We start from the raw sequence: 23,462 nt of genomic DNA, 5'->3' as shown, positions 1-23,462 counted from the left end.
GTAGGATGAGGACAGAGGGAACGGTGGAGTCAAAGTTGGGGAGCAGATCTTCAAGGATGTTCAGGAGAGCAGTTTCCGTGCTTCTGGCAGCTCTTAAGCCAGACTGGTGGTCATGGAGACAGCCAACAGACCCGGAATGAAGGTTAAGCTGAGAGATGGCCAGCTTTTCCAGGAGTTTGCCCAGAAAGGGAGTAATGGAAATTGGGCGATAGTTAGCAGGACAGGAAGGATCAGCTGTGGGTTTGAGAAGAGGATGCACAAGGGAGTGCTTCAGAGGGGAGGGGAAGGATCCTGAGGCAAAGGAGTGGTTGCAAAAATCAGCAAGGGCCAGAGCGAGGGTGTCAATGTGGTCCTTGATGGTTTTAGAGGAACAGAGATTAACCTGTTTTGACAAGGCTTTCATAGATCAGACTTGTCTAGCAACCTCGTCAGGGGAGAAAATAGGAAAGGAAGAGAAGGACGGGTGGAGGGTGGGTAAAGGGGGGTCTGCAAGGCCAGACTGAGAGGGAATAGGAGGGGCAGGGGAGGAGAGGGTGGACAGGATGTCCTGGGTTTTTTAGATAAAGTGTGAGGCAAGGGCATTGCAGAGAGCCTGGAATACAAGAGGAGGGGTGGAGACTGCCAAAGGGTTGGCTAGCTCCTTGCAGATTTTAAAGAGTTCGGCCGAGTTGTTAGATGCCTCAGAGACGCGGGCTTGTATGTGGACTCTCTTCTTAGTGCTGACAGCAAGTCGGTATTGCCTTTGGAGCAGGCAACAGGCCAGTTTGTCAGAGAGTGAGCAAGAAGCCCTCCATTTCCTCTCAGCCGCCCTACACTTAAGTATGAGTGCAGCTAGGTCCGAGTCATACCAGGAATTGTGCTTGGCTTTGGACTTCAAGTGGATCCTCATGACAGGGGCAAGAGCATCAAGAGTAGCAGAAATAGAGGAGTAGAGAAGAGAGGGCTGTGTCAGGGTGTGAGTCAGCCAGAGGAGGAAGGGGTCGGGGGAGAAGGTGGCAGCGAAAGCCTCAACTGACGCACGCTTCATAGGTCGGATGTCCGAGAAGGTAGGTGGCAGTGTTGGGGTGGGCTTGGCTAGGTGGGAAGAGTGAGAGATGAGAGGAGAGAAGGCAATGGTCACTCCACGAGAAAGGAGTGGTCAAAGGGAAAGAGAGGGAGGCCAGAGGAGATCAAGATATCAAGTGTGTGTCCTGCAGAGTGTGTCGGGCCAGAGGGGAGGATAGAGAGGGAAAGGAATTGCAGAGGTCACAAAACAGCACAGATGAGGGACAGGGAGAATCGAGGTGGATGTTTAGGTCACCAAGGAGGAGGAGTTTTGTGGTTGAGGCCAGGAGGGAGGAGGAGAGGTCAACCCACTCAAAGAGAAAAGAGGTGATTTGACCAGGGGGGTGGTAGAGAGTGGCAACAGTAATAGATTGACTATTAGAGATTGAGAGCCTGCAGGCAAGGCATTCAAAAGAGTAGAAGATCCGAGTGGGAATGATAATGGCAGGAATCCACTCAGGAAAGATCAGGGCTACACCCCCTCCAGGCTGAGTGGATCTGGGTGCGGAGTGGATCTTATAGCCATCAGGGAGGAGAGTGTCAAAGCTTGTGACAGAGCTGGCCGTGAACCATGTCTCTGTAAGACCAAGGACATCAAGGTCCAGTTTTTCAAGGATGTGGCAGATGTCAGAAGAGTGTTTGACGGCAGAGCGGGAGTTGAGAGTGGCAAGATGAAGAAGGTTGCCGGCCTTATAGACTTTCCGGGGAGGGGTACAAATCAGAGGTATGGCCTGCGGAGTAGTGGTGGTAGCCTGAAGAGGGGCAGGAGGGAAGAGTGGGCAAGGTAGCCGAGGAATGAGAGGAGGAGACAGCCAGAGATGAAAGGAAGTTGATGAGTCGAGGGAACCGCCTATCGAAGAGGAGGAGATTGGCCTGAGGATGCACACAAACCACTATTTAAGTAGGATAACAGATTGAAAACCGGCCTGTCATTACCTAAGGTTACACCTTATGGAGTGCATAGATCTTCGTACCAGTGGGCAGGATGGAAACTGGCAATTAAATAATTGCAGTGTCTTCTCCAAGCAGCGAAAGACTACAATCCCCAGAAACACTTACTCACTACAGACCACTCTCCTTTGAAAAGCATTGGACTTCCACATTCATCAGCCTGGAAACTAATTGGTTGTTTGGACTAGATGCAGACATTTTCTTTGGTTATGGTGACTCTGACCTGTAGTGTGATTTAAGTGCTGACGGGTATTTCCCCCCAGGATCAACAGACTTTGTTCATTTCATCTTTATCACCGGTTCTGTTTAGCATTCTTGTTCTATAAGCCGCAATCCTCCTCCTAGCGATTGTGCTCCCAGTCCCGGTTAGGTGTCTCGCTTTTCACACAGGCATCATTTGAGCACATAATGCTAGTCATGCCATATGTAGTGTTTGTTTGTATTGTGAGACAGGCATGGTATCAAGAGAGACAGACACAATTGCAACAGTCTGAAAACCTTTATTTAAACTTGTCAGGATGGCTGAAATGCCTTACTGGCCCCTATCGCTATGGCAGGATTTCCCAGCCTAAATAAACTAAGGAATGTCAAAGTCAGTCAGTTCCAAACAAAGAGTCTGTCAGTGTGCAAACCTATGCTTGCCTCACAACTCTATAGTGAAGGGATGGCTGAACTTAAAAGTAATAAACAAAGTCAGAGACGTTTCTAGCTTCCTTCTCCAAATTCAGGATACAGTTCTGAGGATGGTTTCTCAGAGGACTTGGGCCCTCTGGTTCGGATTAGGAGGCACCTTTAACTTCATTTTGTAACATTCTCAAAACAAAGATTCTCAAGAAGCTCCGGGTACTCTTCCCCAAACTTCAGACACCTGTTCACAATAACGCCAGTTAGCAAAAGTTCTCAAAACAGAAAGTTCACAAAAGGCAGTCTTGGTATTCTCTATCACGAACTCTGGGCTCCCTTCCCAAAGTTCAATGCTTCTTCGTACTTGACACAGTTTTACTCTATGGGCACTCTCCAGGTACGTTAGGGCTTCCTGGTCTATGTGCAGTTGTAGGCCACACAGACCACACGTTACAGGTCACGCCACAAGTTATCCCGGTTCAGCCCCTTCTTTCTCTTGACTTTCAGTTTCACATGTTCTGGGCACTTCTCTGCTCCTCCTAATAACGTAGGACTTTCACTATTTTTTAGGGTTCTTTTTACATTTTGTATTTTCTCATATGGGTTCTTTCTTTTTGTCCCATACTTCCTTCTGGCTCCTTTAGCTCGCTTAGAAATTACAATGGGTACTTCCCACTTTTTTGATATTGGGGCTCTGTTTCGTGAGGGGAAGAGACAAAATAATCGAGAGTTAAAAAAGGAAACAGCCCACCCCTCCCTTTTTCACATCTACTAATAGCCTTGAACGATGCTCTGTGCTATGGTTGAAAGAATCCACTGCACCGCTGCCAGAAATCTGTTAAAAGTATAATATTTCATAACTCTTAATAAACTGTTTTTAATAAAAAAGTATTACAAAAAGCTGGGTAATGTCATTTTGTCAAAGTACTTGGATGCCCCAAGACATGCTTAAAACAAACACCTTATACAATTGTGACAATGTTTACGCCACAACACAAACGGAAAGGTTCTGGTAACAACAACAGACATCTAACCTCACGTTGAACCATTCATGTACTTCAGAAAAATACGCAAAAACACTGTCTATACAGTCAATTCCCTCTAGATCGTATACAATCTATTTCGTGCAGGGAGATGACGCGTTGTGACAAAGACCTAAGCAGACAAAGGAACAGCTGACCTTTATAACTCTTAAGTCATGGGTCGACACATTGTGTTTCTGGATCCTACTATGAGACCTGTCTTTTTTAGACATTCCGAACTAATCGCCAAAGGGGCCAAAGGGGCATTTATCAGGACACAAAACGTATAATAGGTGTGGTTTATTGTTGATTTCCACTGTACTTTTTCATGTGAAGAACTGTAAAAGACATACAAAATACCCAAATATCAATTCAAAACTAATCTCTGGTTAAATACCTCGTACGACCAAGCGAGCATAGCACAACAGTAACCTCTTTGTTTTCCTCGTGTTTAGGGCACATTATTTTTTTTCAGTGGATTATACCCCATCAACTTCCAAAAAGCTCCTTCAAAAGAACAGAAGCTTTGTGTCATTATTTAATTTTGTTATTTTCTCAATTGATCAGGGTTTAATCAAAAATCAGTTGTTACCTTTTTGCTTCTTCTCCAAACTAAACTGGATGTGTGTGAAGCGTAGGATACTTAGGCACTCAACCCCTCCCTTTTCCGACACAAACACTTGCTCAAGGTAAGAGAAAACGGACCAACACCCGAGCCGTATACCTGACATGTCACAATACAATGGTCAGGCAGGGTCAGGCAATTACTGATCATTACACACACCTGACTTCCATCACACTTACGCACACAGATAAAAGGCGGAGAACGAAAGCACTCCCCGAGCGAGGCAAAGCACACGAGGAGGCAGCAGTTCCAAGAAGGCAGTTTAATACATGGTGAAAGATGGCAAGACCGAAGAGGATTGCAAGCAAGGAAGGATCCTTGACCTTTTCACTGAAAGATCGTAACTTTCATGAGCCTTCATGAAAACTTAAGACCTGGCATCAAAGCTGAAGAATCCTCATTGTGTGTCAGAGGTACCCGGGGCTCTCCCGACTCAATAATCAAGGCGGGGAGAATTGTTTGCCGCTGTGGTACTGTTCTTGGCTCGTACAATAAAGCAACACCAGTGATGTCAGCGCAGCCGGTGAGTTGGGGAGACTGATACCAGCCCGGTCTGTGTGGAAACCAAGGTTGCAAGCGGCAACATTGTATAAAGGAAATTGAAGAGAACAGTGCATAAATCGTATGTGGCAATCAATGCGGATATAATTAAAGCAACAGATGAGTAACTGAACTTTGAAGCTAAGATTCAATACCGTAAACAGAGTGGTCCGGCACCACGTGGGTGTTCATTCTAAAAGTCTCTGTTAGGTATCCAACCAAAAGAGGAGTGTTAAAGGGAGGGAATTACAAAAATCAAAGTGGTCCTGCGACGTGTCAAGTCAAACCCTGTGCAGATTCGAAAGTCTTCAATACTTGATTGCAATTGGTCCGAGCCTGGCTGAGGGAGACTAATTGTGGAGAAAGGGATCCAAGCTCGACTGAGGGGGATCCAAAGGGAACAAACATTGTACTAAAGAGATCTGAGCCCGACTGATGGGGATCCGGGTGAATAGTGAATCACCTAAAGTGAATACTTTTAGAAATCCCAAGAGGAAAATAACTTAACGTTTTTGTTTGTGTGCATCAGGCCTTCTGAATGAAGAGACTTTGAGAAGCAAAGAGACTTGCATACAGAAGGCCCTGATGCTCATGATCGAACTGTACCCTCGTGCTAAAGAAGCCAGAGACTCTGCTACGCTCAAGTAAACCGCTTTGTCCCGTGCTGAAAACGTGGGGAAGGGAGGCCAACGGCCTGAACATCCTGATATATTATTTTTTAATACTTTTCTTTTTTAATAGACACTATCCCCCACACTATTTGTATTTGGAGGTAAGGATTGGCAAAAGGTTTATTAGTATACGCCCTTTTATTTTGACACAACACCACTAGGACTGTATTATTATTTGATGGTCATAGCTTGCTCCCATCTGTAGATTTAGGATTAGATAGGTGTTTATCATACCCTTGTTGAAGTTCTACTGTGGTCACTTGTGTCCGTCTTACTGTTGATACCATACCTTCCTTACAATAGACAGTGTTTTTGAGTATTTTTCTGAAGTACATGAAAGTTGGATGTCCACGTTGTTTTTACCAGAACCTTTCAGCTTGTGTTGTGATATAAAAATAAAAATGGAAAGCGTAACATTGTCACAATTGTATACTAACCCCACAGCGTGATACAGTGTTGGTTTTTAAACATGTCTTGGGGCGTCCAAGTACTTTGGCAAAATAACTTTACCCAGTTTTTTTAATATCAACTGTTTTTATTAAGAGTTATGAAATATTAAACCTTTTTTTTAAACAGATCTTCTGGCAGAGGTGCAGTGGATTCTTTCAACCATAGCACAGAGCACAGTTTAAGGCTATTAGTAGACATGGGAAAGGGAGAGGTTGGCTGTTTCCTTTTTATTTGCTCTTGTTTAGCTCTCACTTCACTAGCTCCCCTCGGCAGCTTCTTTTACTTCTTAGCCAGTGACTTCAATACAATGTTTCCCCTGATTGTTCATTACCGATTAGGCTTTTTATTTAATTCTCAACTTGTATGCCTTTAAGAGCATGCCGATCGCATGCGATCCCTCGGCTACTCTATATCTATACAGATTAGACGTGCACCAGGTTTCTTTCGTACATAGAAACTCACCGTCAGTAGCATCTGGACTTCTGCCGTTCTCGTCCTCCTTCTCGGAGGTCCAGGTCTTCCCCCTGCCCCTCAGCTGCCCTGGGTCGGCACTCTCAGTCAGTGTAACGAGCAATCTCTGGCCACACGATAAGGGAGCCCCAACATACGCGGCTCTCTTTGTTTCCTCTATTCGGCTCTCTGGAGACACGGTCGTTTGATGCTCTGTTCTTTCTGGGACATTAACGGGCTAGATTGGCCTCCCTGCTGCTCCTTCCTCTTCTCTTCAGCTCACTGTGCTGGAGGTTCCCACACCTGTGACAAGAATATGCCCCACTTGCCTTTGGCCCGAGAAGTCTCCTAGGATCTCTGCGGCGACCTGGCTCTGGTCCTAGTCCCAACACGCTGCCTCCACACAAAAAGGGATCCTCTGCTGGATGCAGCCACGCAGCCTCCCTGTTGCTCTCCTAACTTCTGACTAACTCTCTGTTGTGTGTTCCACCTTTTATACACCTGGGCCCTGTCAAGGGGTTTCAGGTGCGAGTCCTTGGCCTTCTCTGTCTGACTTGCCTGACTCCAATTACACCAATTATTGGGACATGCCTGACCTGCAGCTCTGCAGTCTTCAGGGCCCCTCTTCTTCATTCCAGTATTAAAGTGGTGATTTCTATGTGTAATATGCATTACTATAGGGGTTGCCTTCCTCTTCTCACATCAAACTAGTTGGTGGCTTCCTCCCTCTTCTCCTTCTTCCCCCCCCCATCATGCCTGAAGAAGTTACCAGAGTTGTCCGCTCCATATAGGTCTCTTCCAAACAGGATTCCGCTTGCTCATCCAGAACCATCAAGGACAACATTGGCTCTCTTGCCCCCTCACTCGCTGATTTCTGCAATCACTCTTTTGCCACTGGATCTTTTCCCTCAAGCACTCCCTTGTGCGCCCCCTCATGAAAAGAAATGGCAAAAAAAGAAGACCGGGGCCATTTTGACAAAAATGGCACCATTGGGTGCTTTACTGCAGCTGCGAACGCAGCCCGTGGTAAATGCACACCACGGTAGTTAAAAGTAAACCACTGCCACCAGCCATTCGGTGAGGAAAGGGCAACAAACATTTTACATGAGAAGTTAGACACAGGGGATACTAATTAACCCCTTCAGCATGAGAGAGTGAGAAAAAGGGTCTCAATCTCTCCAGGTTGAAAAAAGTAAGTCCTCAAACTCCAGCAAAGTTGCTGGGGGTCGCTTATGTAGAGGGAATTAGCACATTACTGAGAATTCTCCCTAACGGTATGCATTTTACAATCCATGTTGCAATAATGCCTTTGAGACAGGGTCATCTTCTCTCCCGGTTGCCAGAGACACAAAGAACTGGTCTGCCTTCCTGAGTGATTTTGCTTTGTAGAAATAGTACATGACTGCTCTATGCACATCTAGTGTCTGCAGGGCTCTCTGACCAGAGATCTGCGGATTTTAAAAAAAGCAGGGAATTCAATGGATGTATTAACATTGAATTTAGAAATGTACCTTGATGAGAAGCGTGGATGCGTTCTTAAGACAACCTTGTTTTTATGTATTGTTCCAGAAGGTTCCGACACAGATAAAGCATGAAGCTCACTTACTCTCCGAACAGAACAGCTACAAGACAAGCAGTTTTATAAGGGATATCTTTCATGCTTGCTTTGTTTGGTTTGGTTTATTTATTTGTAACACGCACCGAGCCCGAAGGCATCTGGGGACTACATTTACATGTTACTACAGATTATAACGGACATTTACACGGAATTAAATAAAAGTACAAAAAGGTGATACATACAGCATTGGCTTAAAGGGTGAGCCCATGATTTTGCGTAAAAAATGACGTTTAAACCCCAACCAGGAGGCGGGTTTGCAACAGTGGGATAAGGTTGTTTTACACCTTCATGAAGGCTTTAATGACTGGAACTCTCCACCATGAAACTTTGCTTTGTGATGTTGTATAAGTAGAAAGTGCAGCTGGATGGACTTTTAAAGAAGTGTAAGGGTGGCCATGATTATAAGGGTGTCCCTAAATACGCTCACACCAGAATAAATACACCCCGCTAGGTAAATAAGGTCAAGAGTCTATCGTGTAAGTATAACAAGTTTAATCTTACAAAAATGAGGATGGTAGCAAAGGACTCTGCTGCCTGAAAGGTTTTCTCCTGTCCCTCATCTGTTCCTTTCTCCTGCCAAACTGGTGCCCGGCAGGAGCTTTTACAGTCCAGTCTTTATGTAGTTGCGTCACTGGATACAGGCCATGGCTCCATCCCAATCCATCCTTCTTCCATACAAGGGATGCGCCAAAGCCTTCCTTTCTTCATTGCCAGAGCATGCGGCTTTACATAGAAACACACTGCAGCTCTGCAGACTTTTACAAACCTTGAGGCCTCGTCCCAGGAAAAACTAAACATTCTTATAACTAATTTACATCCATTCTATCCATATTCCTTTCATTCTACTGATATCTGAGCCGTGTAGGTTCCCCCCATGCTTAATACTCATATGTCCCATTTCTGCATTTGGTGCACTGAGCATGTAAATTCTATTTTAGCCTGCATAGGTCCTTGACAGACAGCCGGCGAGTCATCACTTTGTGTGCTGCGAACACCGTAGAGCCTGTAGTCCAATTTTGGTACAGGCTGCGTTCTTTCCGGGAAGGAGTTTGCATCTACCGTACTAAGATTTATAAAATGCATAGGATCAGATATTTACAAATGTATCCAACTAATGATTACTTGTGCTTTATATTTAAACAATAACTGCGTTTTTTCAGTGCCTGCCCATGTCCTCCTCCAGTGCCTGCCCAGGTCTGTGTATGTGTTTATATCTGTATGAAAGAGCCTTCCCAGTGGCCCTCCTCATGCCTAGTTCATTACAGTGCCTATAAGAAGTCTTGCCTAACTCTAAAGCACTTGGGGGTGTGGGAGGACTCTGATTCCTTCCCAACAGAAGTAAAGATCAAACCTGCGTCCGATAGGCATAATAGGTATTACACAATTTGTGATGGCGTGTGCTAGGTCCTTTTTTCTAAAGTCCACTTTAGTTAGGGACTTTTTTTCAAACTATCTTTTTGGTATACAGGGCCCCAACCCCTAGTAGAAGTCTGTACTACTCAAGGTTTTCGTAGTATGGCAGAGCAGCCAGGCCCATCGTAGGAGGGAGATGTGAGCTGTATGCAAGTACAAAGAACTTAGTATATACATAGGCCAATAGAAACACACACTTGTAGCTATATTAAAATAGGTATTTATTTTATATACACACACACAAGGCACAGGTACATCTGTAGATAAGGTAAGTACTATTTTAACTATTAAACACAATACAAAACCTATTGAATACTTCAGGAGATGAAACCACAATGTAAAGACTCATTGATCAATGCAATTCAAAAGGGAAGTAAAAACCACTGTTAAATTCACTCAATAATATTCTGTTGTAGGAATAAAAATGATTAACACCACCAACAATAGCAAGTTAGTACTTTTCAAGACATATTACTTTTCAGAGGCCTAAAGGCTTTAGGAGTCCATCCCTATCTAGCGATGAGGCTTCATAGTCCGATTGGAAGGAAAGCAGAACAGGCAAAGTTCCAAAGGATTCTTCACTATAAGTACAAGTTTTGTTCGTCATAAAGGGTTCAGGGGCCTTGGGAATGGCTCCCTGTATGAACACAAGCATTGGGCATGGGCAAAAGTGTATGGGCGAACACCCAAACACTGGAATCAGCACTCCAGCAACAAATGAGCGGCAGAAAGACCCTAGGTAAGTACTACCTCGAGTCCCACAGTATCTTAAGGGAGATCAAGTTGCAGCTGGACGCCTTCACGATGCAGCAGCGGTGAAGCCTGTCTCCTGTTCCTTGATCGTGGTGACTAAAGGAGGGACTCTTGAAGGGATTTCCTAACAGCAGTCGAGAGAGGGGGCTTCCAACCAATGATTTTTCGTGATGCAACACAGGCCTGTGGTTTTGGCGTCTTTTCACAGACTTCAATGAAGAGCGGTTCTCGTTCCATCGATTCATCTCGCTTACTAGGTCCTGCAGTCTGGTGAGGGAACTTTGAGGGGAAGCTTGCCTATGGATGGCCAGCGGGAGTTCACCAGAGGTTTGGGAGTATTTATTCTTTGAAAGATGATGCAGTGCAGGATGGTCGCAGGAACCAGGGTATTGGTGGTTTGCAGCCCAGGAAGGTTGCAGCATGTCGTGGGATGGCTCAAATTGCAGGACGCCCTGGGACCGATTATGCCCACTGGTCCAAGGGAAAAAGTAATCCTCTTCGGAGCTTCCCTGACGATTCCAAAAAGGTTTTCTTCAGCAGGCTTCTCAGATCGCTGGAAGGTGCTGCAGGCATCTCTGGTCGTCTTCTTCTGTACCAGTGGTCAACGTGTCTTTTGCCTAAGGGTCCTCGACTTTTATCCAGGAACCCAGCTAATTAACAATCATGAAACATTCAAACTTTGGCGGGTGGATTTCCTTTCGGAACAGTGACCCAGTTGGAACTGGTTCCAGGCAGGCATGCCAGAAGGCAAAGAACAGTAGAGTTTCTGACTCGTCCCCTGCTTCCTGTCCTCGCAGACACACTGGAGCCATGGCAGGATTCTCAAATGATTCCGACCAAAGAAAAGTCAAACCATGTCCTCCCCCATACAGGATGGCAGAAGGATCAAGAAAAAACAACCACACAAGAAATGGCAATAAAAGGAGAGCCATAATTTTTGGTTAATGGTGACCCTTCTGTGCATTACTGCAGCTGCGAACACAGCCAGTTTAGGAAAAATGCACAAAAGTCGGTAGAACACATCCACTGCCAAGAGCCATCCAGGTATGCTTGCCACTGTAAGGAAAATGTTACAGGAGCAGTGACAAAGGGGGTACTATGTAACCCCTGCGCACTCCACATAAGTTGATGTGTGCTGATCTCACAAAAGAAAAGTTAAGATGGATAAGAGGTATCCCTCTATCCTTGGGAACTGTAGTTCTCGCAAGGAAAAAACAAGAATATACAAATGAAAGCCCAAAGTGCCCCCAGCAACACTGCACAAAAGGTGCTGTGTGCTGCAAAGGTGAAACACAAGATGCCTTAAAAGTATGGAGGAAAGCAGGGCTCCATAGAATACAGTAAATACATAATAAACATCGTTAACATGGTCAGAGCACAAAATGATGAATGAGGGGAGAAAGGTTCCCCTCAATACAATAAAGAGAACAGACAAAATGATTCAGGAGTCCTGAAAAAAGTGCATGGGGTCTCACAGGTAGAGGGGATTTGGCATAACTATGAAACATCTTATTAACAGCGTGTGTCAATAGCTTTAAAGTTTGACCTCCTACGCCACCCCACAAAGCTTTTCTACTAGTTAAAGTAGCAGTGTCATGTGTTTGGTTTACAGCTTCTCTTAATATTTGCATGCATCTGTCAAGCAAATCAAGGTGTGCAAACTCTATGACCAAGCTGCTAAACTGACCGTTTGAGGTTGAGGATGTAGGGTTTGTCTTTGGTTCTGTGACAACATGTTGTAAGTGCATGTGAGTTTCATTGGTGAACAAATGGATATTTTGAGGAGGTGGGAATACCACGTCGGACGTGCCCACATTGGCACTATTGGAATCATTGTTAAGTGTTCTTGGTACAGCTTGTGGATTACTCTGTTCAGTAGTGGGGTCGGAGGACCAGCGTATACAAAAATTCCCTGACCAACTGGCCGTACCCCTTGGATTCCTTCTGTGGGAACCTGAGGTGTAATTTGGGAATTTTTATTATTTTCTCTTATGGAACACAGATCTATGTCTGGAAGCCCACAGTGTGTAAAAATGACGTTTACAATGTCGGAGTGCAACTCCCACTTGTGATCTGCGGTTTGACTTGTGTTTCTGCTTAGTATGTCTGCTAGGCAGTTGTGTTCCCCTGGTGCGACAGGAGACGAACTCCTCTCTGAAGGCTCCTTTCCAATGTCCTTTGTGCCAGGGTGGATAGGTTTTGGGAACGAGTCCCGCCCCGGTGTGATATAGAACATGGATGCTGCTGTGCTGTCTGTTAAGATCAGCATATTCTTCCTTCCACAGAAAGTGATGTTGGGATGCTTGTAGTGCTTTGAATACTTCTATCAACTCCAAAACATTGATGTGTTTTTAGGAGAGTGAGCGAGACCCCTTTCCCTGTGCTGTGTGGTAGAGACAATGGCCTCCCACCCTGAAAGTGATGCGTCTTTTGTGATTTTGAGGTGGGCTGGAGAACTGAAACTAATTTTCCCTGTAGCATTTTCTCTTTCGTCCACCACTGTAGTGGGAACACCACCTCTTGGGAAGCTTCCACTAGATTGTCCCTGTTGCCCTTTTCATGCGCCATTGTTTCGCTATCCATTCCTGAAGTGGACACATATGCAGCCTTGCATTTGGCACGATGAAGATGCATGATGCCATCATGCCCAGAAGACGCATTACCTTTCTGACAGTTATCTGCCGACCAGAGATATAACAGCAGCTGTTAAAGATTTCGGATCCTCTTGTTGGAGGGAAAGACTAATGTGTCTTTGGTATGGATTACAAGCCCTAGGAACTGTTTTTGTTGGCTGGGTGTTAGACTCAACTTATTTTGTTGATTAAAAACCCCAGTTGATGCAGAAGATTTATTGTTTCCTGCGTATTTAGGTGACATACTACTGTCTTTTTTCCCGTTATCAGCCAGACGTCCAGATAAGTGTACACAGGGATACTGTCTCTGGGTTGATGTGCCGCTACCACTAGTAATACCTTTGTGAAAACACGTGGTGCTGAAGTTATCCCGAAAGATAGTACTTTTAATTGATAATGTATCCAAACCACTTTCAATTTATTTTTGATGCGTTGGTAGCATCGAAATAAGAAAGCATGCATCGTTCATGTCCAGTGTTGTCATAAAGTTTCCCTTTTTGAGCAATGGGATGACTTCTTGTAGTGTTGTCATCCTAAACATTTGAGGTTTGACATAAGCATTTGCTGTCCTTAAGTCTAGCACTGGACATTTTGTTTTGTGATCTTTTTGGAAGAAGGAAGTACCCTGGTTTACCTGTGACAGTGGGATGAATTCTATGGCTCCATTCTGAAGTAGCGTCTCCAATTCTTCCAGCAGAATTCGCTAGTGTTCCAACAGAATTTCTGTCATTGTGGACGACTGCGCACCTGTTCTTGGAACTCCACACAATACGCTTTACAGTATCTAACATCTAACACCCATGTGATAGCATCCCATACGTGGGTGAATTGTCTTATTCAACCCCCTGTCAGGGCGATATGGGAGGGGACTTGAAACTGCAAGTAATTGTTTTGAGGTTGTAGCCGAACACCTTGCAGTTTGGGCCCTTCCTCTGCCTTGCCACCTGCAAAACGATCTAAAGAACGAGGACAGAGTGTTGGACTATGTAGACTAACTTGTCCTTGTAGAATAGGGTGCTTGTACTGGTGATCGTGGGTATCCTTGACGTGAAAAACACAGCAGTTGGGCAGTGATCCCCTTTGAAAAGGGTGATTTGTGATCTGGTTTAATGCCTTTATAGTTCTGGGATCTTTTTTAGCAGCTTCGAGTGCCTCATTTACCGCTTTCCAAAACAAGACATCATTTTCTATAGGCATATTTAAATGAAGTTGCATGTATTTCCACCCTGGAACCTAAATTCCGAGGACAAGCATGCCTCTTAATCAGGGTTCCTTCCGCAATCGTTCTGCCTGTAGTTGCTGCGGCTTCGATGGCTTTTTAAAAACTGTATTAGCCGTTTGCTTGCCTTCTGCTTTTGTTTTTAGCTTTTCTGACCTGAGGGGCTGTGGAGTGTTATTGACCAGCTCCTCCATGTTGTCCCACTAGTCTCTATCATAACTAGCCATAAGAGTTGTATTGTTTGCTATATGCATTTGGTAGGCTGCCGAGGGGGCAACTTTTCTCTCAAAAGAATTTATTTTTTGCTTTCCTTGTCAGGTGGGCTTCAGAAATTGCTAAAGGAGTTCCTGCCCTTTTACGTGCTGTAGTGACAACTAGAGAATTGAGCTGTAAATGAGCCCTGATGAACAGGGGGTCTGGGTCTGTAGGGGCTGGTTTAAATTTGTTATCAATATGTGGATTAAGAGGCTTTGTTAATCCTGGTGTAGCTAGAGACAAATCTTGACAGACTTTAGGCGCTGTATGTATGACTAACCTGCTTCTTTTCGTTAAGGAAATCATGCACAAATTGTGTGTCCTCCTCTGACTCGATTTGAAAATAACGTGTGCCTCGTTTGAGCAGATTATTGTATAACAGATTGTCGTCCATAGGTGGTGTTAAAACGGGATCACCTTCAATATCTGGCGAGGGTACAGGGAGGTCTCCTAAATCCGCACCTGTATTGTCTTCAGCAAAATCCTCTTCGTCCACATCAACTAAAAATCTCAGTTTCCACTGGTTCTTCATTTGGGGCCGTGGGCTCCGTCCTTCCCCATTTTAAAGGAGTCTCCTCTGCTAAAGCGGGGTCTTGTGGTTTAAAAGGGGTCTTTTTCTACCTTGTCCACAGTGACCTCAAACCTTTCTTTGGTCCATCCCCCTGACCCACTTGTAGGTGAGTGTACTGGTGGAAAGAACCCCTCTTTATCATGCACCCGAGGGTGTGCATCCTTTTTCTTTTAAGTGCATCACTGACAGGGGAGGAACTTTCTGTGTTTGTTAAATGGATTTTTCTACATGCTTCAAAACTGGCAATTTTGGCGCATGAGATTTTTTTTATGTACCACTTGAGCATCCTTACTTGCGGGGACAGTAGGCGTACAGATAGTCTTAGGAGCATGCGTCAAGTGTGTTAAACTTAAAGATGTCTTTTGTGATGTGGACCCCCTGAGGAATCCTTCCCCACTGCCGATTTTGACATTACCCCCAAAGTCATTTTTCAACATTTTTGTCGTAAAAGTGTATTTATCCCAAAAGAAGTGTGTGTGTGTTTGCTCAGCGTCCCTGCTGGATGCACCGAAAAGGTGACGTGTGATGCTTTACCGTGTAGAGCCTTGTCACCGGGGGGAGCCTCCATAGCAGTGCGTTGTGTCTGCCGTTCGGAGCGCGAGGCCCTCAGCAACTTTCCGTTTCCCAATCTGAGCTATCTTTGGCATCCAAAGGGATACCGATGCTGGCCTGTTCTGGCTCGGATTCCTTCACCCCAGCGGGCATTCAGACGATGATTCAGCTTGCATCACGAAAGCTACCCAACAGTTCAATCGCAATATTTTACTGCCTTTGGCTCAAAAAGCCTACACGACCACCATCGCTCTTGTTGATGGTCTTTAGGGAGGAGATAATTACATACCTTGTGTGCGTCTTTCCACAGAAACTTTGTTACACATGGGACAGAATTTGAAAGGTGTATTTTCCATGATCGAAGCTAGGGGACAGCAACCTAACTATTAAGAGGGAAATGTGTGGAGACCAGTCTCCTAAATTACGAACGTGTAAGTCTTGCCCCACTCTCCCTACGGTGAAGCCGGAAGCCTGTAGCTGTAGGCCGTCGAGCACCGATGTCTGCTGCCATTGTGCAATACGGCCAAAAGGGTTATACAAATTATAATTAACGCTCGAAGCTCGAGCATGTGCAATACTACTATGAACTCTGCAAAGTGAGACCAACACAATGGCGAAAAAAACAATCTGAGGACAACGGTGAGTGAGGGATCATGGGTACAGCACACGTCACGATAGGATAGTATTACAGACATGCCCATTCGACGTCCCTTTTTTAAATCGAAAACAACAAATCATGTAATATTATGCACCAACCACTAGATGTCGGCCTATGCAAAGCATGTGATTCTAAGCAGATCCACAAGCCTCAGGAGGAAATGTTATGCAGTGTTCTCAGTAAAAATCAAATGACAATTCATAATCTCCCTTACTTGCCCCCCGACCCCTCCTTCAGAACCCCTCTCCCCCCAAGACTCAGCCCCATCTCTCCCTGGCCTACCCACCGTAAAATGGCACAAACACCTCCACAACTCCCTCCCCACTCACCTCACACTTCTGGATCTGCAGCTGTAGCCGCTGGATATTGTTTATGGTTTCGTTGTATTTGGGCATTAATATGTTTGGGTTTCCCATCTGCGGATTCTTCTCGTAAACATCCTTCATCTTGTCCAGCGCCTCCCTTCAGAGAAACGGAAGATAAGAAAGGGACAACAAGTTACTTGCCTCTTACAATTGCATCACAACTTCACGCCACACATATAGATGTACTTGCTCTACCATTTAGTGGATGTTCCTGGAATAGTTCATGCATTTTCAACCTGACCCTAGATGACTTCAATCCTTGCATAAACCCATTGGACCCAATCCACATCTTCAGTTGGTCTTATTGACTAGCTAAGGAGACAAGTGTTTCTGAAACTGCAACCATACATGTTGTCATGTAAAATGGTTGTGAGTGGGATGAGGTCATGCAATATAAGGTCTCATAGTCGGAGGGACAGAACCATGCTACAAGCTGATCAGGGGACCACACACACACACACACACACACACACACACACACACACACAAGCTCCTCAGCATGGGACGTGCTGCACCTAAGTCTTAAACAAGTTTGCACAATAGTGACTATAATCCTGGTCAAAGGTTATGGTTCTGTACAAAAGACAACAGCGCTCCCATCGCCGGAAGAACAGTATTACACTCCTGCTTAGCGGTGCAGCCAAATAAGTAAGTGTCCAGAACCAGCAACAATTATTCTGGGTGTTACGGGGGTTTCACAGAACCATTACTGGTGTAGGATTCTGGGAAGCCAATCTTGGTGGCAGTGAAACTCTGACTGGTAGAGTATGTGAGAAGTAAGGCTTAGATTTAGGAGATAAAATGACAAGTACAGGTAACATAACCAATGGTTATCAGGAAATATTACAATTCCCACTTACCCAGTAATAGTGTTTCTGCTGCTTGTATCCGTTTTAAATAACGTGCTGTGTATATTCTGCCTTCTAGTGATGGTTCAGGAGTAGCCCTAGTTCTTTTTTCAAAGTGAATGTAGGTGTTGAAAGGGGGAGTTTCTGTTGTACTACCCCTAACCTACATTTCCAAGTACCCACAATGCCCCTCAATGCAAGATACATTAAGCTAAAATAAAAAGCTGAAAAACCCACAAGTGAGCAAAACAATATACGTGCATACACATCCACACATAGGACACTCCCACCACACTTTAGATCAAAAATACAGTTATAAAGCAATAAACTGTTTTAAGACTAAGTGGGGGGAAATAAATCCCAGAGTAGATCAATAGCCTTTTAAAACTATATTGTAAAGATAAGCAGTCAAACCCCTATTCTAGGACCCAATGCTCAACAAGAGTTCACGAGAAGGGCCCTCGTTTGGATACTTATAAAAGAGTTTAGACTAGTAACCAAAGTTCTCACATGGGATTCAATGAGACATATATTGATTGATTGATATTTTATTTCTATCGCGCTCGTATACAAGTGTTTCAGAGCGCGACAAGGCAAGGGAGGGGAACAGGGGAGAACAAAACAGCGATCTTACTAGGCCCAGTGACATTGAGAACGCGCAAGTGCATGGGAGAGGGGGGAAGGGAAAAGTGCATGGAAGGGGGAAGAGGTGGAAAGTGCGAAGCAGAGGAGAAACAGATAAATAACAATAAATAAATAATAAAGGCAACAAACAGTGGTAATGCAGCCAGCAATTTGCAAGTGCTAGGTTTAAGGCAGCAGACAGGGTAGGTCTGATAAGTGCAGGAAGAAAAAGGGGGGGCTGTATGGGTACAGATACAGACCCCAGTGCAAGGGGTGGCCCGGAGGCAGTGCGGGAGGGTGGCAGGATGAGCAGGTACCTGGGCCCAAAAGACAGAGGGTGGCCAGGTGCACAGTGCCAAGAGAGAACAGATCAGCAGGACACAGGGGGAGCGAAGGAAGAAGAAAATAGGAAGGTCTTGAGGTGATTCCGGAACCGGAGATGGATCTCCTCAAGTTTTAGAGTGGCAAGGAGGCTGTTCCAGAGGGAGGCCCCAGCCGAAGACAGAGATCTACCCCCAGCTCGTTTCTTAGAAAAACGGCAGACCCTGAGTGAGTTGGAGGTAGAGGAGCGAAGAGCTCGAGAGGGGAGGTATTTGCGGAGGGTTAGCTGAAGGTATTTTGGTCCCAGGCCCCAGAAATGACACTTATTAAGACAGTATTCACAGGTTTCCTGTGGGGGAAAGAAAAAAGCTACACATCTCAAGTGTCTAGGGGGACCACAGGCAGGATTCTTATACTCTGGTTACACCAGCAAGGCCAGGGTAGCTGTAAGGTGTTAGGACTAACTAAGGGCTTAGTTAAACCAGACACTTGAGACAGTACAAAACTGCACTCTTACTAGAAGGCTGTACCACCAGAGTATTTGGTAGCATAGACAGAGCAGCCAGGCTTATTTTAGGGGGGAGAGAGGACTGTAAGAAAGTACAAAGAACCTTGTATAATATCAAGGGCTCAACAGAAACGCTCATAACCTGAAGTATTATCAAAATTAAAGGTTTATTATAAATACAGTTAGGCCAAGTTAAGTCTTGGGGTAAGTACTGGTCAGTCATACACACTTTATAAAAACAAAACACAATGATTGGAAGGTACACAGACCAAAGCATAAACCTTGTTCAGAATACTAAAAGTAATTCTAGGGAAGTCAGTCCTTATCAAACACATGTTGTATAGGACACACTTATTCATCCGAAGTAAAACAATAAGTTACTTTCTGATTACTTTCAGTAATACAAGGGTAGTAAACCATAGAGGTTGTGCAGCGACACTCAGTTAAGTAATCACTTAGTAAACCAACCAGCAAGTATACTTTTCTGAAGAGTGGAACACTCATTCATAAAACAGTAGAAACATATAAGCGCATTTAGGATAACACACAGTTACACTAGGTGAGTAAGACCTGATGGTGTAATATACAATTTAATATACAATTAAAGTTGCTTTTCAGCTCAGTGGAACTCTTTACACTAATTTAGGATTGCAACAGGTAGACCAAGGTCAGCTACCCCTACAGAACCCTTTTTAAGAAGGGCACACAGCTATTCTAGGCAGGTAAAACCTATGGGTGTAATATACTATTACAGTTGCTTTTCAGATCAGTGGAACACAGACTAAGTTGAACAATAACTGTCTAACTTATTTTAGGATGGACCAAGGCAGAGCAAGGTAAGTAAAACCCAAATACTTTTTAAAGGATCAATCGGCAACTTCAAGGTAGGTATAGCATCTGTATGAAAAAGACTAGGGAAAGCAAAACCCAATGTTACACTTTAAGAATGACTCAATGTTATTACAGATGGGTAAATCCCACGGCAGACTTGGTTTAGACAGGCTATACAGCAGGTCAAGGGAAGCAAGACCCAATTGGTGAACTTACACACTAATATTCTGAAAGCAATAGTTAAGTGAAGCCAACAGCATTACTTTTCAGAATGGCACAACACACATTCCAGGTAAGTAAGAACTCGTGTAACTGTTCACTCTACAGTAACTAACTAACTATCACAAGTAAGTAACGAAACACTTGTTATACTTTTCGAGGAGCAATCCTTTTCTTATGCAGTGCTTCCCTGTTCTATTGTATGTGTTCACTCAGAGGCAGAAGAGGGATTCTAGTGGTCTAGGTGCTAGCTGTAGGCCGCTGTGAGATAGGATTCAGTTGCTGACAAAGTCGGAGTTTCTGAGGAAGTCTCTTCAAACAAGTGGATATTTCACTTTAAAGTTAGTTAGGGTCCAGGGACTTCAAAAGAATACACCCTACACGTATTCTAGCAGTGGGCCTGGGTGAACTGAATGAGAGGATTCCGAATCACAGAAAACACAAACAAGCTTTACAGAAATCACACAGGTTTAAGGTAAGTAAATGCCCCAGCCAACACAGTACCTCAGCACAGAAGAAGAGTTGCAGCAGCAAGACTTCGGGATCTGCAGCTAAAAACCTGGTCGATTGATTCCCTTGTCATCAATAGACGGAAGACAGGAATTTGGAAGGGATTTTGCAGCAGAAATCAACGGAGAAGGATCGAGGAAAGAGTTTCTTCACGGCTGGATGCAGCTCAGTGGTTTTGGTGCTCTTTTCAGGAACCAAGAGAAGACTGAATATCGCTGGTCGGATTCTCGTCTCTAATCTGGTCCAGCACTCTGATGAGAGGACTTCACATGAATAGTGTCTCTGGAGAGCCAGGAGGAGGCCACCAAAGTTTCAGCTCAATTCGGAAGACCATGCACCACACGATGGCACTAGGCTCTAGGGTATTGGAGTATTGCAGCCCCACAAGGTTGCAGCACGATGTGAGATGGCTCAAAATGCAGGACTTCTTGAGTGTAGTGGATCTCACCGGGCTCTGGGTCGTGGTCGCCATTTTTGGAATCCCCAGGTCACTTGGAAGGAAGGGCTACAGCAGGCTCTGGTTACACAGCAGGCTCTATGGTTGCACAGCAGGCTCTATGGTTGCACAGCAGGCTCTATGGTTGCACAGCAGGCTCTATGGTTGCACAGCAGGCTCTATGGTTGCACAGCAGGCTCTATGGTTGCACAGCAGGCTCTATGGTTGCACAGCAGGCTCTGGTTACACAGCAGGCTCTATGGTTGCACAGCAGGCTCTATGGTTGCACAGCAGGCTCTATGGTTGCACGAAATCGTCTCAGCTGCATTTTCTTCATCTTCCTCTTCAGGTGCAGCTCCAGTGGTCGACTTGTCAGCATCTTCCAGGTTCTGAGTTTTTAATCAGCAACTACAGCACAACATCTGCAGAATCTGTGTAAACTTTACAGCAAGGGGCGGTCTGGCTGTCCAATCAGGACAGCAAGCACACCATTGGGAGTGGTTTCCTTTCAGGCAAGACTAAAAGTCAAAGGTAAAACAAGTGCCACCAGTCATACATGTAAAACTCGCAATTGTATCAAAATGTTGCCAAGGCGGGATACATTGTATCCCCCAGCACTCCACATAAGGTGGGGTGTGCTGGCTCACTTAAATAAAATGTAACGGGGGATGAAAATGTCTCTGTACCCATTGGGAACAGTAGTTCACCCAAGTACAAAAAAGAGAAATTAACAGGGGAGCCCAAAGGGGCAACCTAGCCTAAGCCCAAAAGCTGTAGGAAACTATAACTTCAACCATAGACTATGGACAGACCTAAAAAGGTCACCCATAAAAAGCGTTAAAGACTAGGTGAGAGGGGAAAAGGATTCCCATTCACCTAGGGACAAGGTAAAATGGTTAACTAGTCAAAGCAAAAAGGTTCTGGGGTTGACACAGGTCAGGAAGATTTATGATGGATATGAAAGTTAACACAAGGAAGGACTTCACACCCTACTGGGTTCAATGGAGAAAAGTGGGGCTACAAAAGATAGGCAGACTAATGGCTCAAACCCAGACTAAGACCACCAACGGCTAGCAATAGGTCAGGCCCATTGGAAATGACTGTTCTCACCATTGGTCAGGTGTGCAGTGGTGGCTCCTTTTGGAAGATGGGTCCAGCAAGATGGAGGTTTCGGTCTCTGATCGCAACCTCAAGGATCTTGAGCACTGTTGTGTGACCCAGAAACAACCGGCCGATACAGTGGGAAAAGAAATAAGTCTTTATGACACAGTACGGATCAGCAAGAAATAAAGAAAGTGAACAGAGGTCTACAAGTTCAGCTAGACACCGCTACCTGGTGGACAGCAGCAGAGTCCAATGGTGGAGTTGATGAGAAAGTTGCACAGCTCAGAGAGTCACACGATGCCCTGGCACTCAAGGATCTCCACTCCAGACAGTGCGGGGCAGTTATGGACCCACAACTTCCAGGAGCTTTAAGAAGTGTTGTCGAACAAGATTCAAAACAGAAAACCAGTCGTTCCCACCGGCTCAAGGGAGGGAGTCACCATGCTGGCCTCTCCTGGTCAGTAGGGAACATAACGTTTACATCTATAGTTGACTGGGGCAGCACACATCGCTGCAACAACTGCCAGAAGTTCCTCTGTGCCCTTTAGGTCTTCAGTTCCAGTTGACAGCCTCCGGATTAGCTCTAGATCCCCTCCATACATATAGAAAGCTTCCTGGACACAACTCCAGCCAACCTATCAAAGCATCTACAAGAATCAAGCTGAGTGGCTATCCAAACATGGAAAGCCAGCTCGAACACAGTCATGAACTCACTGATGTGGATAAGGGTATCTAGGTCCCCCTGCTCCATTCTAACCAGTTTAACGACACATAAAGGCTTCTCCCCAGGATCTGGTCAAAGCCTGTATGGAGCATGATGGCATGGGTGCATTTCCTACCCCTGCCGGGGAGGAAGATGGACAACAAAGACAGTTACACATAAAGACAGGGTTTAAACTACATGGTTGACAATTTAGGCCAACAAGTATTGTGCCACTACTACCAGCCTGACTGGGCTAAACAGATTATGGGAACAATGCCCAAAAAAGGACCAACGAGGTTCCCCTGGATTGCTGTCCATAAGGGAGGTAAGTACTGATATACAACAGACATCCATGGAGGCGAGGGGAGAGGAAGGAGGCGTCTGGAACCCGCTACATTGGTAGCCTTAGGAACTAACCAGTGCCCCCAAAAACAAAATGAGTTTAGCAGGTGAGTGAGGTTAAAAATACCTCACTCACTAGAAATGTGTCGGGATCACACAAATATTTTGCAGATATGCAGAGGGTCCCATTAAATACGATGGGAAAGACGTTAAAAGTTAAATCTGTTCCAACACTAGGTCTCTGAAAGCAACTTCGCTTCCGATACAAGTGACAAGGGCAAGCCCAGGAGGATCCGATGAGCACAATTCTGTTTAAGGAAGAGATCAGACTTCATGGGTGGACCAAGGGAAAAGAGTACTGTTAGAAGTTCCCGCTTATCGGAGGAAAGGCGGAGCCGTTGTGATGAATCCTACGTATCCCTCATTTACTCCCTGCCTAAAGTCTCCACCCAGGGGGCCAGGGAAATGCATACTCCTCCTGCTCCTGACCTTGGGAGGATGTTTTGCGCAAGGATCACCTGGGAGGAGAAAGGGCCCAGGGGAGCGAGAGGAATCCATGGGATGAGACGTGCTATTCATCTTCCTTTTAGGGATGATTTAGC

The 23,462-nt window shown here is 45.1% G+C and overlaps 1 protein-coding gene across 4 annotated transcripts in view; it reads right to left on the bottom strand.

Moving 5' to 3' along the window:
• Positions 1-23,462, bottom strand: part of TRIP10 (thyroid hormone receptor interactor 10) — a 530,573-nt gene that overhangs the window by 15,530 nt on the left and 491,581 nt on the right. For all 4 annotated transcript variants that reach the window (XM_069604418.1, XM_069604420.1, XM_069604421.1 and 1 more), the window contains one exon: positions 16,379-16,511. In XM_069604418.1, the coding sequence (XP_069460519.1) occupies positions 16,379-16,511 (133 nt within the window). The remainder of the gene's footprint in view (positions 1-16,378; positions 16,512-23,462) is intronic.

This window comes from Ambystoma mexicanum, chromosome 3q, assembly GCF_040938575.1.
Source record: "Ambystoma mexicanum isolate Mex_15411 chromosome 3q, UKY_AmexF1_1, whole genome shotgun sequence".
Classification (NCBI taxonomy): Eukaryota; Metazoa; Chordata; class Amphibia; order Caudata; family Ambystomatidae; genus Ambystoma; species Ambystoma mexicanum.
This window is presented reverse-complemented; position numbering and strand designations above follow the sequence as displayed.